Source organism: Hippocampus bargibanti, linkage group LG18 (assembly GCF_051943395.1).
Source record: "Hippocampus bargibanti isolate YZ-2025 linkage group LG18, ASM5194339v1, whole genome shotgun sequence".
NCBI classification, from domain to species: Eukaryota; Metazoa; Chordata; class Actinopteri; order Syngnathiformes; family Syngnathidae; genus Hippocampus; species Hippocampus bargibanti.
Window position 1 is genome coordinate 14,156,256 of NC_142751.1, and position 17,748 is coordinate 14,174,003.

Genomic DNA, 17,748 nt, shown 5'->3' on the forward strand with positions numbered 1-17,748 from the left:
ACTTTTGCTGGTTAAGCCTTTTAACCCCCCCCCCAATACAACCGAGGTCCACTGTCATCCATTTTTACCCACACTTAACTGTGACATGCACGGAACACGGTAACCCAGTCAGTGCGCTGCCTGCATCTCAGGCAAAAAAAAAAACATACCGGGAGAAACAGCAGGGGCAGGGTGGGCTCGGGTTAAATGGCCCTCCCCTCCTCCCCGTAAGCGTGGCTCCCTATTGGCCGACGCTGTACCCAGCTGATGCTTGTGTCAGACACGGCGGAGGAGCCGATGGAGGCAACAGCGATGGGGTGAGCTGCCATTTTCTCTCTTTATTTCTCCTTCTGCTCACATTCCAGTACCCGGCGTTTGATTCCTTGGCTCTTTGTTCTTGCCCGAGCTCGCCTGGTGGTGGTGGGGGGGGGGGGTGCAGGAAGATAGGGTGGGCGGATAGTGAAGGAGGAGGGGGGGGGGGGGTGGCGGTGGGGATGGCGAGGAAACCTCTTGTCATTGTCTCCGTTGTGCTTCTTCTTTCTGTTAGCGTTGCGAGCCTCAATAAGCCACCGCGAAGGGGACCGTCGGGGGGTGATGTTGGGGGTGCGGATTAAGATGTCGGCTGAGAAAATGGCCGACCGCTAATGGAGGATGACGACAGGGAAAAGATGAAGGATCTTCTTGTCTTGCCTCCTCTAAGCGCGTACGTGATGGGTGGATGCGTTAGCGCACCGAATCCAAATCGGATTCAACAAATCTTTATTCATATTATGCTTTAAAAGCAGCTTTCAATGTAACAAAGCGCTTGACAGAATATTTAATCTGAAATAACACCATATTTTATTTTTTCGAGGTAACTGCAACCCTGTCGTACGTGCACATCACCGCCTGAAATATGGACACTCATTTGAATTCAGATTTCGCCATATTCATTCTTCCTCTTTCATGAAACCTCACATTTCTCAAATGGCCACTCCCCCCCCATCCTGTGTTCTTCCATCACCGTTTGGTTCGGGGCCGCCACAAAAATGGACAAAATCCGACTTCAACGGACAGTTAGGACGGCGGAAAAAATCATTGGCACCGCCCTACCCACTCTCGAGGACTTGCACACTGCAAGAATCTGAACAAGGGCGCGGAAAATCCGACTGGACCCTGCGCACCCTGCCCACCACCTTTTCCAGCTACTCCCCTCAGGCAGGCGCTACCGATCCATGCGCACCAAATCCAGCAGACATTTAAACAGCTTCTTCCCCCAAGCCATTAACTCTTTGAACTCTTCAACAGTAGCCAAAATGGAACTGTATAGTGCCACTTAGCAGTTTTTTTGACGACGATACTAGTGCAGCGTGTTCTACCGGAAACAAATTCCTTGTGTGTTCTACATACTTGGCAATAAAGATGATTCTGATTCTGATGATTCTGATATCAATTACTTTCTTAAAAGCATAGGAAATAGATAATAATAATGATAATAACACATTTCATTTTAAGCGCATAAGAGTGGAACCAGCGTATGGGGGATGAAAAATGGTGTCAAAAGCTGCCGTGATGTCAGGAAGGACGAGAATGGAGAGTAAAACGGCATCAGCTGCCAAAAGAAGATCATTCGTGACTTTTAAGACCAGATAAACCAGATCGGAATGGTTCGTAGAGATCATTCTGGGAGAGGTAAGAGTGTAGCTGCGACGAAACCATTTTTTCAAGGATTTCTGAAATAAAAGGAAAGTGAGAAATGGGGCGAAGGTTCTTGAAGTCATTGGGATCAGATCCGGGCTTTTTAAGAATTGGTATGACAGCCGCCGTTTTCATTTTATGTATGTATTTATTTATTTTTGTGTGTGTGTGTGGAAATCAGGTGTTAAAGGACAACCGACACCATTTTTTGGTTCCAGATCAGGTCACCATCTTCATAGAAGAAGATGATGTCTAGCTTGACGCCATCCCTCACAAAGGACAATTCTAGACTGTCCTCCACCTGGTCGCCAAAATAAAACAACCCTGCATACACCCTGGAGACTTTTCTAAATAAAACGCACCAAATGAAAATAATTTAAACTGACGTCAGAAAAACGTTTTATAGCATCTAAAATACCCAAAACACGCAGGCTGATATTTTTAGTCAAATGCAAAACACCAATAAAAATTAGTTAAAGTGTCCCAAAATGACCCCGAAAATTGCGAGTTTCCGAAGGTCCCGCCCCCTTGTTTGTGACATCACGCCAGGACGTCTTGCCGTGCTCTAGAATCAAAACAATTGCTTGAGATTGGGAGAAGATGCTTTCTTGTTACTCATCCAGTTATGAATATGATTCAAATAGTTCTGAAGAGGAAAGCATAAATGTTTGAATCAATAAAAGAAGTCCTTCCGTATCAATTCGAGCCATCTGGACTCCAATATAGCGCCCAGAAAATGCACAAGATGGCGCACGAGCTTTGTTGGAAATGGGCTGATTTGTCCGCTGGGAATTTGTGTGAACTAGTATCAAATAGTAGTCTTGGTGCAACACAAAACGATTCACCATTGCGTTATCTATGTGTTTTCCTTCTAATTTCGCCATCAGACGAAAAAAAAGTACCCAAAATGCATTGTGTGTCGCTTTCTCGGTCAGGGGGCGTTCCCTCCGTGACATCACTTAGGGCATCGTCATGAACTTGAAAACAAGACTTCCTGAATAGCTATATGCGTGGAATCTATGTAAAATACACTCAGTAGAAGTCATTTGAAGCGATTTTACAAATTATGGACACAACTTGTCCGGAGTTGTCGGTTGTCCTTTAAATGTAACATTTGAAGGTGATTTTTGCTCCAAATTTGAGCAAGAAACAAAAACTGGGCACATATTTTGGGGGGGGGGGGGGGGGGGGGGGGGGGGGGGGGCGGTCATTGACGGTCACCGTCGCACGCCGGCGGAATTATCCATTGACGTTTGTTACTCGCTCAATCCAAACTATTGATTGACAAGCTCTTCGCTGACCTTGCTGACCTTGACATGTTTTGTTGTTTTTTTTGTTGTTTTTTTTTTTTGTCCATGCCGTCACTCATTCGGCGGCCGCGTCAGGTCAGAGGCCAGCGGGACAAGATGTCGGCGGGGGCGTCGTACGACCAACTGCTGAGGCAGGTGGAGGTGTTGAAGATGGAGAATTCCAACCTGCGACAAGAGCTGCAGGACAACTCCAATCATCTCACCAAACTGGAGACGGAAGCGTCCAATATGAAGGTACGTTTGATGGGGGCGGGGCTAACTTCCATCCTGTCGTTCATCTCAAATGACCTCTTAAGCGGGTCTTATTCTTGACCTTTATTGTCCCGTTTTTTTTTTTTGTTTTTTTTTGCACACTATTTTTCTCTGTTACTTCCTGCTGCTTTTTCCTGCTTCCTGTTCGGATACGCACAATGTCTCTACGTCCTGTTTCCTGCCTACTGGGCGGCGCCGAATTCACGTGTGGCGTCGCCCTCTGTATTATTGTTGTTGTTGTTCGATGCCATGGCGCTGTATGAACGCTGTCGCTTGATTGTGGTGAGTCGCATTATTATCGCTTTATTATCATTGTTAAAACATAAAAATATGTTTTCTTGGGGAATTGTTGACATTTGTGGAAATGTGATTTTTCGATGTATTCTTTTGTTTCTTCTGTCATGCTAATACATTTCGCGGTTTGCCGCCCCCTGGTGGGCAAACGGTAATATTGGGCAAAAACTACAGGAATATAATGACAATTAATGGGACCATTTTTATTAAGTTTTATTTTTGTAAGTGATTGGATTGGATTAGCCTTGTCGTCTTAATAATAATAATCATTTCTAACCGCCTTTCAAAACACTCAAGGTCACTTTACAGTCACAGGATATTTTTTTTCTGCAGGTGAGCAGCGGCAGCCACATGCGCCAGCATTCCCCCGGAATAACTGAATAAAAAGCTAGCTAATACATGGCTAATATATAGCCAGCTAGCTAGTTGATAGATTGCTAATAGATAGCCAGCTAGCTAGCTAATAGATAGCCAGGTAGCTGTATAGATAGCTAGCCAGCTAATAGATAGTCTTGCAGTGGAGAAACACACACAGTCATTCAATCTTACACACTTTTGCACCCTCTTTATTGTATGAAGCAGTTCTCGACGAAAGAGGAGGAGATCAAAGCATCCTTTTCACCAGTGGATCAGGGACATCATAGTGAAACGCGCACGTCTGCTACAAGCTAAATGCTGAAAGCAAACACGAAGCTGTAGCATCCTTTGACGAAAAGAAATTGTCTCATATCTCTTGCCCCACGTAAATCCGCTTCAATTCCAAGCTGCGACAAATGACTACAAAATTGATTAAAAAAATACATAGAGACTCTCATAGATATTAACTTGATTTTTGTCACGGTTGGGAACTTCCGCAGCAGCAATGTTACTCAATAGTCAGCCATTTTGTTTGCCATGTATGTTTGTCATATATTTTTGCGAACCAGGAAGTGCTGAAGCAACTTCAGGGCACCATAGAAGAAGACACTGAAGAGGCATCAGGCTCTCAGCTGGAGCTCATCGTCAGATTGAAAGGTGAACCGGCGCCTCGGCTGCCATTTTCAAGTCTGGACCGAGTCGTTGTAAGAGTTTTTGTCAACCAATCGCGCAGAGATGAGCCTGGACCCCGCCGGATTTAAAGGCCGGCCGAGACCTCCGGTACCGCCTTCCTCTTCATCAAGCTCCGCCTCCTCCGGCGGAGGTTCGGCCTCGCGGAGGGAGCCGCCGTCCGCATCCAGAGATGGCCACGCCAGGTGCCTGGAGGAGTTGGAGAAGGAGAGGTAAAGAGAGAGACGCGCTACGAGCGCCTCTTTGGCCAATCTGCTCTCTGATTGGCCGTGGCCGTTGACAGAGCCCTCCTATTGGCTGAGCTGGAGAAGGAGGAGAAGGAGAAAGGCTGGTACTACGCTCAACTTCTCAACCTGACCAAGAGGATCGACAGTTTGCCTCTTAGTGAAAATGTAAGGTGCAACATTTCATTTCATTTTTTTTTTGGGATGGAATTAAAAAATAAAAACATAAATTCACACTTGCACAAATCCCATTTCAGTTCACGCTACAGACAGACATGAGTCGTCGTCAGCTGGAATTTGAGGCTCGCCAGATTCACGCCGCCATGGAGGAACAGCTGGGCTCCCGTCAAGAGATGGAGAAGCGAGCCGAGGTCCGTCCGTCCGTCCGTCATTGCCGCCACGCCTTCTGCTGCTTTTATCATAATATAATAATAATAATAATAATAATACATTTCATTTCTAAGTACCTTTCAAAACTCTCAAGGTCACTTTACAGTCACAGGATGTGTTTTCTGTGGGCCAGCGTTCGATCAACCCGGAATAACTCAAATAGATAGAAAGCGAGACAGCTAGCTAATAGATAGCTAGCTAGATAGCCATATAGCTAATAGATAGTCTGCTAGATAGCTGTCCAGCGGGCCACACAGATAATAGATCGCTAGCTGGATCGCCATCCAGACAGACAGCTAATAGAAAATAGCTAGCTAGCTAGCTAGATGTTCAGCGTTCACGCAACCCGGAATAACTCATATAGAAAGCGAGCCAGCTAGCTAATAGATAGCTATTTAGATAGCCATATAGGTAATAGCTAGATAGCTATCCAGCGAGCCAGACAGCTAATTGATAGCTAGCTAGATAGCCATCCCAGACAGAGAGACAACAGATAGCTAATAGAAAATAAATAGCAAATAGATAGCAAATATCTAGCTAGCTAGGCGTTCGGCATTCAATCAACCCGGAATAACTCAAATAGATAGAAAGCGAGCCACCTAGCTAATAGATAGCTAGCTAGATAGCCAGCTAGCTAATAGCTAGTCTGCTAGATAGCTGTCCAGCGGGCCACACAGATAATAGATCGCTAGCTGGATCGCCATCCAGACAGGCAGCTAATAGAAAATAGCTAGCTAGCTAGCTAGATGTTCAGCGTTCACGCAACCCGGAATAACTCATATAGAAAGCGAGCCAGCTAGCTAATAGATAGCTATTTAGATAGCCATATAGGTAATAGCTACATAGCTATCCAGCGAGCCAGACAGCTAATTGATAGCTAGCTAGATAGCCATCCCAGACAGAGAGACAACAGATAGCTAATAGAAAATAAATAGCAAATAGATAGCAAATATCTAGCTAGCCAGGCGTTCGGCATTCAATCAACCCGGAATAACTCAAATAGATAGAAAGCGAGACAGCTAGCTAATAGATAGCTAACTAGCTAGCCATATAGAGACAGACAGACAACAGATAGCTGATAGAAAATAAATAGCAAATAGATAGCAAATATCTAGCTAGCTAGGCGTTCGGCATTCAATCAACCCAGAATAACTCAAATAGATAGAAAGCGAGCCAGCTAGCTAATAGATAGCTAACTAGCTAGCCATATAGAGACAGACAGACAACAGATAGCTAATAGAAAATAAATAGCAAATAGATAGCAAATATCTAGCTAGCTAGGCGTTCGGCATTCAATCAACCCGGAATAACTCAAATAGATAGAAAGCGAGCCAGCTAGCTAGCTAGCTAGATAGCTAACTAGTTAGCCATATAGAGACAGACAGACAACAGATAGCTAATAGAAAATAAATAGCAAATAGATAGCAAATATCTAGCTAGCTAGGCGTTCGGCATTCAATCAACCCGGAATAACTCAAATAGATAGAAAGCGAGACAGCTAGCTAACAGATAGCTAACAAGCTAGCCATATAGAGACAGACAGACAACAGATAGCTAATAGAAAATAAATAGCAAATAGATAGCAAATATCTAGCTAGCTAGGCGTTCGGCATTCAATCAACCCGGAATAACTCAAATAGATAGAAAGCGAGACAGCTAGCTAATAGATAGCTAACTAGCTAGCCATATAGAGACAGATAGCTAACAGATAATAGCTTTTCCGAGCGTTCGGGTTCTAAATGTGGTTCGTCCGTTTGCAGGCTCGCACGGCTCGCATCCATCAAATCGAGAGAGACATTGACAAACTGGGAGCTCGACTGCAGGTATGATTTTTTTTTTTTTTTGTTTTTTGGTTTGGTTGTGTGTTAAAGGAAGGCGGGATGCTCGCTTATCTCCTTTGCTTTTCGTCTGTGCAGATGGAAGGCGCCAACGAAGGCGGCGGCGGCGGCAATCTGGGGGTGTCTCAGGTAGCTTGAGCCATTGTGAAATTCATGTTTGCACGTCATGCTTTTCAAATCCCAAATAAATTCGGGAATGGCAGTGAATGAGGGAAGGCACAGTTGTCAAAGTCAAGGCCCGTGGGCCAAATCTGGCCCGCCATATCATTTGATTCGGCCCACAAAAGCAAATCATGTCCATTGCTTCGTTTTAAAGCCACACCCCGTCACTTTTGAAATGTATAAATGGCAAACGCTATATTCCCAAGTCTCACTTGGTGACGTTCCTCGTTGGTCCGCAGAACGCAGCCGCCCGATTGGAACACGAGCCGGCCAATGAGACGGCCTACCCCGTGCCTCGGCGAATCACCAGCCACCTCGGAACAAAGGTAGTCTCCCGCCCGGCGACAGCCCGGCCTGCTCGATCCGATGCTAACGATAGCTAGATGCTAACGATAGCATGCGTCCCCCCCTGCAGGTGGAGATGGTATACAGCCTTCTCTCCATGTTGGGGACACACGACAAGGACGACATGTCCCGTACGCTGCTCGCCATGTCCAGCTCGCAGGACTCGTGCATCGCCATGCGCCAATCAGGTTGCTTGCCGTTGCTCATCCAGTTGCTGCACGGCAACGACAAGGACTCGCTGTTGCTAGGTAACGCCCATCCCCTACTCCCCCCCCCCCCCCCACACCCCTCCTCGCTCATTCACATCCTCCTTTTCGGTTGCCAAGGTAACTCCCGCGGCAGCAAGGAGGCCCGCGCCCGCGCCTCGGCCGCCTTGCACAACATCGTGCACAGTCAACCCGACGACAAACGGGGACGGCGGGAGATCCGCGTGCTCCACCTGCTGGAGCAGGTTCGCCATTACTGCGAGGCCTGCTGGAGCTGGCAGGAAAATCACGAGAGGGGCTTGGAGCAAGACGACAACCCCAGTGAGCGGCGTCGACGGAAGCCTCGTGACCTCGCGACCTCGTGACCTCGTGACGCTTGTTTTGATTGACGTTCCATGTGGCAGTGCCTTCGCCCGTCGACCACCAGATCTGTCCGGCCGTCTGCGTCCTCATGAAACTTTCCTTCGACGAGGAACATCGACACGCCATGAATGAGCTCGGTGAGCTACCCGAACGCCCTCCAAAATTTTTATCTCCCGTCCGATCCGTCTTGAGTTAAATAGCTGCGTGATTGACATCCTCGAAAAGTCATAACATTTGTCATCGTTATAAATTCATATTTGTTTTTTTTATTTCTTGTACTTTTTTATAAGTATTATTATATTAGATTGGATTTGCTTTTATTAGTCTCGCAGTGGATCAGTAGAAAAAAAATATATATTTAATTTATGATAATTATACTGTATATTTATATTCATTTTTAATTGAATTATTTTATTTTTTTATTATTTTATTTGTTTAATTTGTGATAAATATATATCCATCTTCCTTTTTTATTTTATTCATTGCTTTTTTATTTTGTTTTTCATCATTATTATTGATTTCATTTGTGATAATTATATATTCATATTCATTTTTTATTTTATTTATGCATTGCTTGATAAATTTATTGTATTTTTTATAATTATGTATTTAATTTGTGATAATTATATTTTAGATATTAATTTGAATTATTCATTTTGTATGTTTTTTTCTGATAGTGATTATTTATTTCCTTTCATGATAGTGACAATTTTAATTTATTATTTTTACCTATTCATTCCTTTTTTAATTTGTTATTTATTTTTTTATAATTACGTATTTAATTTGTGATAAATATATATTCATATTCCCTTTTTAATTTTTTTATTTCTTTTATTTTTTTTTTATAATTATTTATTGAAATGATGGTAACTTTATATCTGTCTGTATTTCATTTATTGCTTTTTAATGTATTTTTTAATAGAATAATTAATGATTAAATTAGCAATAATTAGATATTACTGTTTTTTTTTTTATTTTATTTAATCACTTGTGTAATATTTTTTTACGTGATAATGATGAGTATTTATGTCATTTATTCCAATTGTTTTCAATTCCATGTCCTCCCACACTTAGGCGGTCTCCAGGCGGTGGCGGAGTTGCTGCAGGTTGACTGCGAGATGTTGGGCCTCAGCGGCGACCACTACAGCGTCACGCTGCGCCGCTACGCCGGCATGGCGCTCACCAACTTGACCTTTGGAGACGTGGCCAACAAGGTCGGCTGCCGTTGGCCGGGTTCCGCGTCGGCAGAGTTTCAATGTCTTCAGCGCCTCATCCCGTTTTTTGTGTGTGTGCTCATCAGGCCACGCTGTGTTCCATGAAGGGATGCATGCGCGCCATGGTTACGCAACTCAAATCCGAGAGTGAAGATCTGCAACAGGTGCGACGTCTTGTCTTGTCACCTCCCGGTTCGGTATCAAAGTTAAGTGACCTTGAAAGTTTTGAAAGGCGCTTATAAATGTAATGTATTATCATTATTATATAAAGCTGTCAAATAAATGGTAAAATAGATAAATAAATACATGGTACAATAGATAACTAGCCGGATATCTATTAGCTATCTGTTAGCTAGCTAGCTTTCTATCTATTTGAGAGACTTCCGGGATGAGTGATCGCTGGCGCGAATGGCTACCGCTGCTCACCCGCACAAAAAATATCCTGTGACTGTAAAGTGTCCTTGAGAGTTTTGAAAGGCGCTTATAAATGAAAATTATTATTATTATTGTTATTGGTTTTGTTATTATTGTTGTTGTGTAGTGATCATTTTATGTTACTTCCGGGTTGAGTGAACGCTGGCGCGAATGGCTGCCGCTGCTCACCCAAAGAAAAACTGTAACTATAAAGTGACTTTGAGGGTTTTGAAAGGTGCTTAGAAATTCAATGGATTATTATTATTATTATTATTATTATTATTATTATTATTATTGTTATTATTGTTGTTGTGTAGTAATCATTTTATGTTACTTCCGGGTTGAGTGATCGTTGGCGCGAATGGCTGCCGCTGCTCACCCGCACAAAAAATATCCTGTGACTGTAAAGTGTCCTTGAGAGTTTTGAAAGGCGCTTATAAATGAAAATTATTATTATTATTGTTATTGTTTTTATTATTATTGTTGTTGTGTAGTGATCATTTTATGTTACTTCCGGGTTGAGTGAACGCTGGCGCGAATGGCTGCCGCTGCTCACCCAAAGAAAAACTGTAACTATAAAGTGACTTTGAGGGTTTTGAAAGGTGCTTAGAAATTCAATGGATTATTATTATTATTATTATTATTATTATTATTATTATTGTTATTATTGTTATTATTGTTGTTGTGTAGTAATCATTTTATGTTACTTCCGGGTTGAGTGATCGTTGGCACGAATGGCTGCCGCTGCTCACCCGCACAAAAAATATCCTGTGACTGTAAAGTGTCTTTGAGAGTTTTGAAAGGCGCTTATAAATGAAAATTATTATTATTATTGTTATTGGTTTTGTTATTATTGTTGTTGTGTAGTGATCATTTTATGTTACTTCCGGGTTGAGTGAACGCTGGCGCGAATGGCTGCCACTGCTCACCCAAAGAAAAACTAACAATAAAGTGACTTTGAGGGTTTTGAAAGGTGCTTAGAAATTCAATGGATTATTATTATTATTATAGTTATTATTATTATTGTTATTATTATTATTATTGTTATTATTATATGACATTATTATTATCATTGTTATAATTATGATCTTATTATTATTATTTTTTTTTTTGTATTTTTTTTATCTATTTTGTATTTTCTTATTTATTTATTTATTTTTAATGTATTTTTATTTTTATCATCATCATCATCAAGCGGTGCGTTGACCCCACTTGTCAATCATCCCGTCAGGTGATCGCCAGCGTGCTGAGGAACCTGTCATGGAGAGCGGACGTCAACAGCAAGAAAACGCTGCGGGAAGTCGGCAGCGTGCGAGCGCTCATGGGCTGCGCCTTGGACGTCCAGAAGGTGAGTCGCGAGGACGGACGGCAACGTCAACGGCGAGAACGGCGAGAACGTGACCGTCCGGGGTGTCTCAGGAATCCACGCTGAAATCGGTCCTGAGCGCCCTGTGGAACCTGTCGGCGCACTGCACGGAGAACAAGGCGGACATCTGCTCTGTGGACGGCGCGCTGGCCTTCCTGGTGGGGACGCTGACGCACCGCAGCCACACCAACACCTTGGCCATCATCGAGAGCGGCGGCGGCATCCTGAGGAACGTCTCCAGCCTCATCGCCACCAACGAGACGTACAGGTTAGCCCGACTCGCTGCTATAAATTGCTAGCTGTATGGCTATTTAGCTGGCTGGATAGATAGCTGGCTATCTATTAGCTTGGATTGGATTGGATTGGATTGGATTTGCCTTTATTAGTCTCGCAGTGGACAGCTTGCTAGCTGTGTGGCTATTTAGCTGGCTGGCTGGATGGATAGCTGGCTATCTATTAGCTTGCTAGCTGTGTGGCTATTTAGCTGGCTGGCTGGATGGATAGCTGGCTATCTATTAGCTTGCTAGCTGTGTGGCTATTTAGCTGGATGGATAGCTGGCTATCTATTAGCTTGCTAGCTGTGTGGCTATTTAGCTGGCTGGATAGCTGGCTATCTATTAGCTTGCTAGCTGTGTGGCTATTTAGCTGGCTGGCTGGATGGATAACTGGCTATCTATTAGCTTGCTAGCTGTGTGGCTATTTAGCTGGCTGGCTGGATGGATAGCTGGCTATCTATTAGCTTGCTAGCTGTGTGGCTATTTAGCTGGCTGGCTGGATGGATAGCTGGCTATCTATTAGCTGGCTAGCCCATGTGGCTATTTAGCTGGCTGGCTGGCTGGATAGATAGCTGGCTATCTATTAGCTTGCTAGCTGTATGGCTATTTAGCTGGCTGGATAGATAGCTGGCTATCTATTAGCTATCTATTATCTGGCTAGCGATGTGGCTATTTAGCTGGATTGATAGTTGGCTATCTGCTAGCGAGCTATGTGGTTTTTTTTAGCTGGCTGGCTGGATGGATAGCTGGCTATCTATTAGCTGGCTAGCCCATGTGGCTATTTAGCTGGATTGATAGCTGGCTATCTATTAGCTTGCTAGCTGTGTGGCTATTTAGCTGGCTGGCTGGATTGGTAGCTGGCTATCTATTAGCTGGCTAGCTGTGTGGCTATTTAGCTGGCTGGCTGGATTGAGAGCTGGCAATCTATTAGCTAGTTTTCCATCTATTTGACTTGTTTTTTTTAAATATATTTTTTGCGGCATTGCATTTGTGGAACTGTCGCTTTAGACTTGTTTTTTTTTAATATTATATAACAGATAAATTCATTTTTTTAAATTAAAACGGGATCAAATAGATTCAAATGTCGTATATAATTAACAATATCATTATATAAATATAAGCTCTCTATGTTCTATCTAGATGGCTAGCTATCTAGCTAGCCCTCTATCTGCTATCTAGTTTGCTAGCTATCTAGCTAGCTCTCTATTTGCTATCTAGCTAGCCCTCTATCTGCTATCTAGTTTGCTAGCTATCTAGCTAGCTCTCTATTTGCGATCTAGCTGGCTAGCTATCTATCTAGGTAGCTATTAGCTATCAATTATCGAGCAAGATAGTTTTCTATCTTTTTGAGTTACTTTCGGGTTGAGTGAACGCCGGCGCGTGTGGCTGCCGCTACTACTCACACACAGAAAAACTCGTCCTGTGACTGTAAAGAGAGTTTTGAAATGCAATATTATTATTATTATTGTTATTATTTAACGACGAGCGCGTATCGTCCGCAGGCACGTCCTGCGCGAGCACGGCTGCCTGCCGACGCTGCTGCAGCATCTCAAGTCGCACAGCCTGACCATCGTGTCCAACGCCTGCGGAACCCTCTGGAACCTTTCGGCGCGTGACGCCAAGGACCAGGAGGCCTTATGGGAGCTCGGCGCCGTGGGGATGTTGCGCAATCTCATCCATTCCCGCCACAAGATGATCGCCATGGGCAGCGCCGCCGCCCTGCGCAACCTGATGGCCAACCGACCGGCCCGCTACAAGGACGCCAGCGTGGTTTCGCCCGGCGCCGGCGCGCCCTCGCTTCACGCCCGCAAGCAGAAGGCGCTTTTCAAGGAGCTGGACGCTCAACAGCTGTCGGAGACGTTCGATAACATCGACAACCTCAGCCCCAAGGCGGCGCACAGGAAGGGGCGGGGCTGCGGCGGGGGCGGGCCGACGAACGCCGCGCGCCCCTACGCCAACACGCCGGTCCTGGCCAGTCCTAAAACCGCCGACGAGGCGGCGTACGCGCGTCCCCCCGTCTTCGCCGCCAGCGTGCGGGCGTCCAGCGACAGCCTGAACAGCGTCACCAGCGCCGACGGCTACGGCAACCGCGGGAAAACCAAACCGTCGTCGGAGCCGCTCTACTCGTCGGACGACAGCGGCGCCGACCGCTGCTGCGTCTACAGGAAGTACCCGGCCGACCTGGCGCACAAAATACGCAGCGTCAACCACATGGCGGACGACGACGGCGCCGAGGTGGACACGCCCATCAATTACAGCCTCAAGTACTCGGACGAGCAGCTCAATTCCGGGAGGCAAAGTCCGAGCCGCCGCAGCCGAAACGACGACGACGGCGACGCGCTGAGGATGCGCGGCGACGCCGCCGCTAACGCCCGAATCCCGCCGCCGCCGCCCTCTCATTACATCATGGCGCCGCCGTCCAACTACGCCGGCGACCCCGCGCCCGAGCAGCCCATCGATTACAGCTTAAAATACGGCGAGGTGTCGCGCAAGGCCGCCCAAGACCCCGCGGACGGCGCCCGTTCGCCGCCGCCGCCCGCCGGCAAGCCGCCGCCCAAAGGTCACCGGGAATCCCCGCAGACCTACTGCGTGGAGGACACGCCCATCTGCTTCTCCGGCGGAAGCTCCTTGTCCTCGCTGTCGCCCGAGGAAGACGAGGAGGACGCCGACGGGAAGCGGCGCGGCGCCGGCGACGACCGCGAGCGGTCGCAGGAACGGCGACCGCAGGAACGCCGCCGGCGGCTCAAAGAAGTGGAGAGTCAAACGGCGCACGCCGCGGCCGCTCCCGCCGCCCGCGGCCGCCGGGCGCACCACCACGGCCACGCCACTTCGGGGTCCCGGACCCCCAAAAGCCCGCCGGAGCCGCCGTACGCTCAGGAGACGCCGCTGATGTTCAGCCGCTGCACGTCGGTCAGCTCGCTGGACAGCTTCTCCACTTCGTCCATCGCCAGCTCGGTGCGCTCCAGCGAGCCGTGTAGCGGCACGCCCAGCGGCGTGGTCAGCCCCAGCGACCTTCCCGACAGCCCGGGGCAAACTATGCCGCCCAGCCGCGCCAAGACGCCGCCGCCGCCGCCGCGAGCCCCGCCGCCGCCGCCGCCTCCCGTCCGCCGCGACGAGAACCAAAACGCCGCCAAGAAGGAAACGGAGGAGAGCGGCGCCGACGTCCTACTGCACTTCGCCACCGAAAGCACGCCGCACGGCTTCTCGTACGCGTCCAGTCTGAGCGCGCTCAGTTTGGACGAGCCGTTCATCGCCGCCGACGTCAAACAAGATGGCGGCGGCGAATCGGCCCAATCGGCGCCCCGACGCGGACTCCAAGAGTCGGACGGACGACGACGATGACGACACTCAGATCCTGGAGGCGTGCATCATCATGGCCATGCCCAAGTCGTCACGGAAACCAAAGAAGCAGCCCGCCCACCCCCAGCCGGTTAAAGCCAGCCAGCTTCCTGTCTACAAGCTCCTCCCCCCGCAGAGGAAGGAGCCGCCGCCGGCCGCCGAGGAGGTTCCGCGAGTCTACTGCGTGGAAGGAACGCCCCTCAACTTTTCCACCGCCACCTCGCTCAGCGACCTCACCATCGAGTCACCCCCCAACGGGGAGGCCGCCGCCGCCGCGCCCGCCGCCGCCGCCCCGTCGCCGCCCCGCGCCGGACCCCCCGAGGGTGAAAACGGCGACGACATCTTAGCCGAGTGCATCAGCGCCGCCATGCCTAAAGCCAAACCCAAGAAGCCCGTTCGAGCGTCCGCCCAAGCCCCGCCCCCTTTTAGCCCCCAGCAACACAAAAAGCGTCCGGCGCCCGTCGCCGCCGCCGCGCCGCTCAAGCCCACGTCGCCCGTCAAGCCCACCCAGCGCGCCAAAGTCAAGCCGGGCTTCGCCTTCGATTCGCCGCATCGCTACACGCCCATCGAGGGGACCCCCTGCTGCTTCTCCCGTAACGACTCGCTCAGCTCGCTCGACTTTGACGACGATGACGGCGCAAAGCGGGACAAAAAAGCGGCGGCGGCGGCGACCTTCCCTCAAAACAAAACGCCCGCCAACCCGCCCGCTTTGGACGAGAAGCAAAAATTCGCCATCGAGGACACGCCCGTTTGCTTCTCCAGAAACTCGTCGCTGAGTTCTCTGAGCGACATCGACCAGGAGAACAACAACAACGAATTCGCCGCGCCGCAACCCGAGAAGGACGCCGCCGCCGCCGCCGCCCCCGCGCCGCTTCCTCCCAAGGCACGCCTGTGCAGCTACGCGCCCAAAGCTTTCCACGTGGAGGACACGCCCGTCTGCTTCTCCAGGAACTCGTCGCTCAGCTCCCTCAGCATCGACTCCGAAGACGACCTCCTGCAGGAGTGCATCAGCTCCGCCATGCCCAAGAAGAAGAAGAAAAGCGCCGCCGCCGCGCCGCTTCCCGAGGAGGACGACATCCGCGCCGAAGAGGAGCCGGCGGACGTGCCGCAAAGCCCCGCCTCCCCCGATTCGGAATCCTTTGATTGGAAGGCCATTCAAGAAGGCGCCAACTCCATCGTCAGCAGCCTCAACGCCGCCGCCGCCGCCACCTCGTCGCTATCCCGCCGTGGCTCGTCCGACTCGGATTCGGTGCTGTCACTCAAATCCGTCGGCTCGCCGTTGCACCTGCCGCCGCCGTTGCGCGACGACCCCAAAAAAGGCGCCAAGGTGCTCAAACCGTCGGCGGAGGACAAGAAGAAGAAAGACGACGACGACGAAGAGGAGCAGAAGGCGTTGAGGGGCGGCAAGAAGGTCTACCGGAGTTTGATCACCGGCAAGCCCAGGACGGAGCTGGCGGCCAGGGGGCGGAGCAAACCCAGAACGCCCGCCCCCGCCGCCAAAGCGCCGGGCGGCGGCGGCGGCGACTCGTCGCGGGATTCCACGCCGTCGCGTTCCTCCCAGAGAGGAGGGCGACCCTCGCAGCTGCCGCGGACGGCGTCGCCGGCCGCCCAAAAAGCAACCGGCAAACCCGCCGCCGTTACCGCGGCGACCAAGGCCCCGCCCAAGGAGAAATCGGACGCGGAGAAACCCGCCCTGGTGCGTCAGTCCACTTTCATCAAGGAGGCGCCCAGTCCCACGCTCAAGCGGAAGCTGGAAGAGTCCACGACGGCGGCGGCGACCGCTCGCAGACAGGACGCCGTCCGCTCGCAATCGGAGAGCCCGTCTCGCCCTCGGGACTCCGCCTCCTCCTCGTCGCCGCGCTTGAGTCGCACGGGCACTTGGAAGCGCGAGAGCAAACATTCCACCTCGTTGCCTCGGGTGGGCACCTGGAAGCGAACGGGAAGTTCGTCCTCCATCTTGTCCGCCTCGTCCGAGTCCAGCGAGAAGGGCCGAAGCGAGGACGAGCCGCCGCCGCCGCCGCCCGCTCCAAGGGAACGTGGCGGCGGGCCAAGAGCGCCGGCGTGGCCGAAGCCTCGGACGGCGCCGGCCGGGACGCCGACCAAATCTGGGTACGTCTTGAGGATTGCCCCGTCAACAACCCGCGCTCGTCTTCGTCTTGCTCCGCCCGCTCGCCCAACGCCCCGCCCATTATCCCCGCCCCCTCCAAAATCCCCTCCTCCTCGTCGTCCTCCTCGTCGCCGTCCTCCAACCTGAACTTACGGCGCAGCTGCGACAGCCTTGACGACAAGCCTCCGCAACGCCTTCAACAGCGCAGCGGCGCCGTGGCCGCCCGGGTCAGCCCTTTCAACTACACGCCCAGTCCCAGGAAGAGCAACCCTGACTCGCCCGCCACGCCCGCCGCAGCCACGCCCTCTCGCCCCTCGCTTATCCCCACTCCCGTCACCAAAAAGCGGGAGCCCAAGGGCGGCGAAGGAGAATCGGGCGGCGGCGGTGGCGAACGCGGCTCTTATATCGTCACGTCCGTATGAAAGCCCCGCCCCTTCTTTCCCCTTATTGGCCAGACTCAGCCGTCAGTCAGTCAATCTGCCTGTCTTTTTCTACCACTAACGATGTGTAGCGCTTAGCTCGTATTTCCGCATGCTCCCCCCGCGGTTTAGCGGATCCAGTTGGTGTGGACGTGGTTGATGTTTTCACTGACAAACACTGTAATGCCTAATTTATTAATTTAAATGTTTTTGGCAACATAAGACAAGAATAAAAGTCAACATTTTAGCTCTCAACACTTTTGTCGTACACCCCTGATTTGAGATGAGACACACAGCTAGCATGATACTTTAGCTTACGAATGCTTTATTTTACAAACTTTTCGCCTTATGAACATTCAATTTACCACAATATAATATTGGCTTTCAAACTAGTTTTCGGCAAACGAAACGGACTAGTTTCCCCACACCCCCTTTGAGTGCAGACTTTGTTTTCTATCAAGTGGAGTACTTTTGCAATTAATGGGACCAACAAAAACCCCCATCAAAGGCTAGTGTTAAGCCGAAGA

The 17,748-nt window shown here is 49.5% G+C and overlaps 1 protein-coding gene across 1 annotated transcript; it reads left to right on the plus strand.

Annotated features, from left to right (window-relative positions):
- The first annotated feature begins 150 nt into the window (after positions 1-150).
- apc (APC regulator of WNT signaling pathway) lies at positions 151-17,476 on the plus strand. Its single transcript, XM_089020142.1, is given in 19 exon segments — positions 151-296; positions 3,042-3,200; positions 4,439-4,526; positions 4,603-4,771; positions 4,843-4,951; positions 5,041-5,154; positions 6,934-6,996; positions 7,090-7,140; positions 7,413-7,499; positions 7,589-7,766; positions 7,845-8,045; positions 8,129-8,224; positions 9,162-9,301; positions 9,388-9,465; positions 10,947-11,063; positions 11,135-11,349; positions 12,859-14,622; positions 14,624-16,700; positions 16,703-17,476. Coding segments are annotated over 18 exon segments (6,207 nt in total). The 5' UTR covers positions 151-296; positions 3,042-3,062; the 3' UTR covers positions 17,225-17,476.
- Positions 17,477-17,748: the final 272 nt, after the last annotated feature.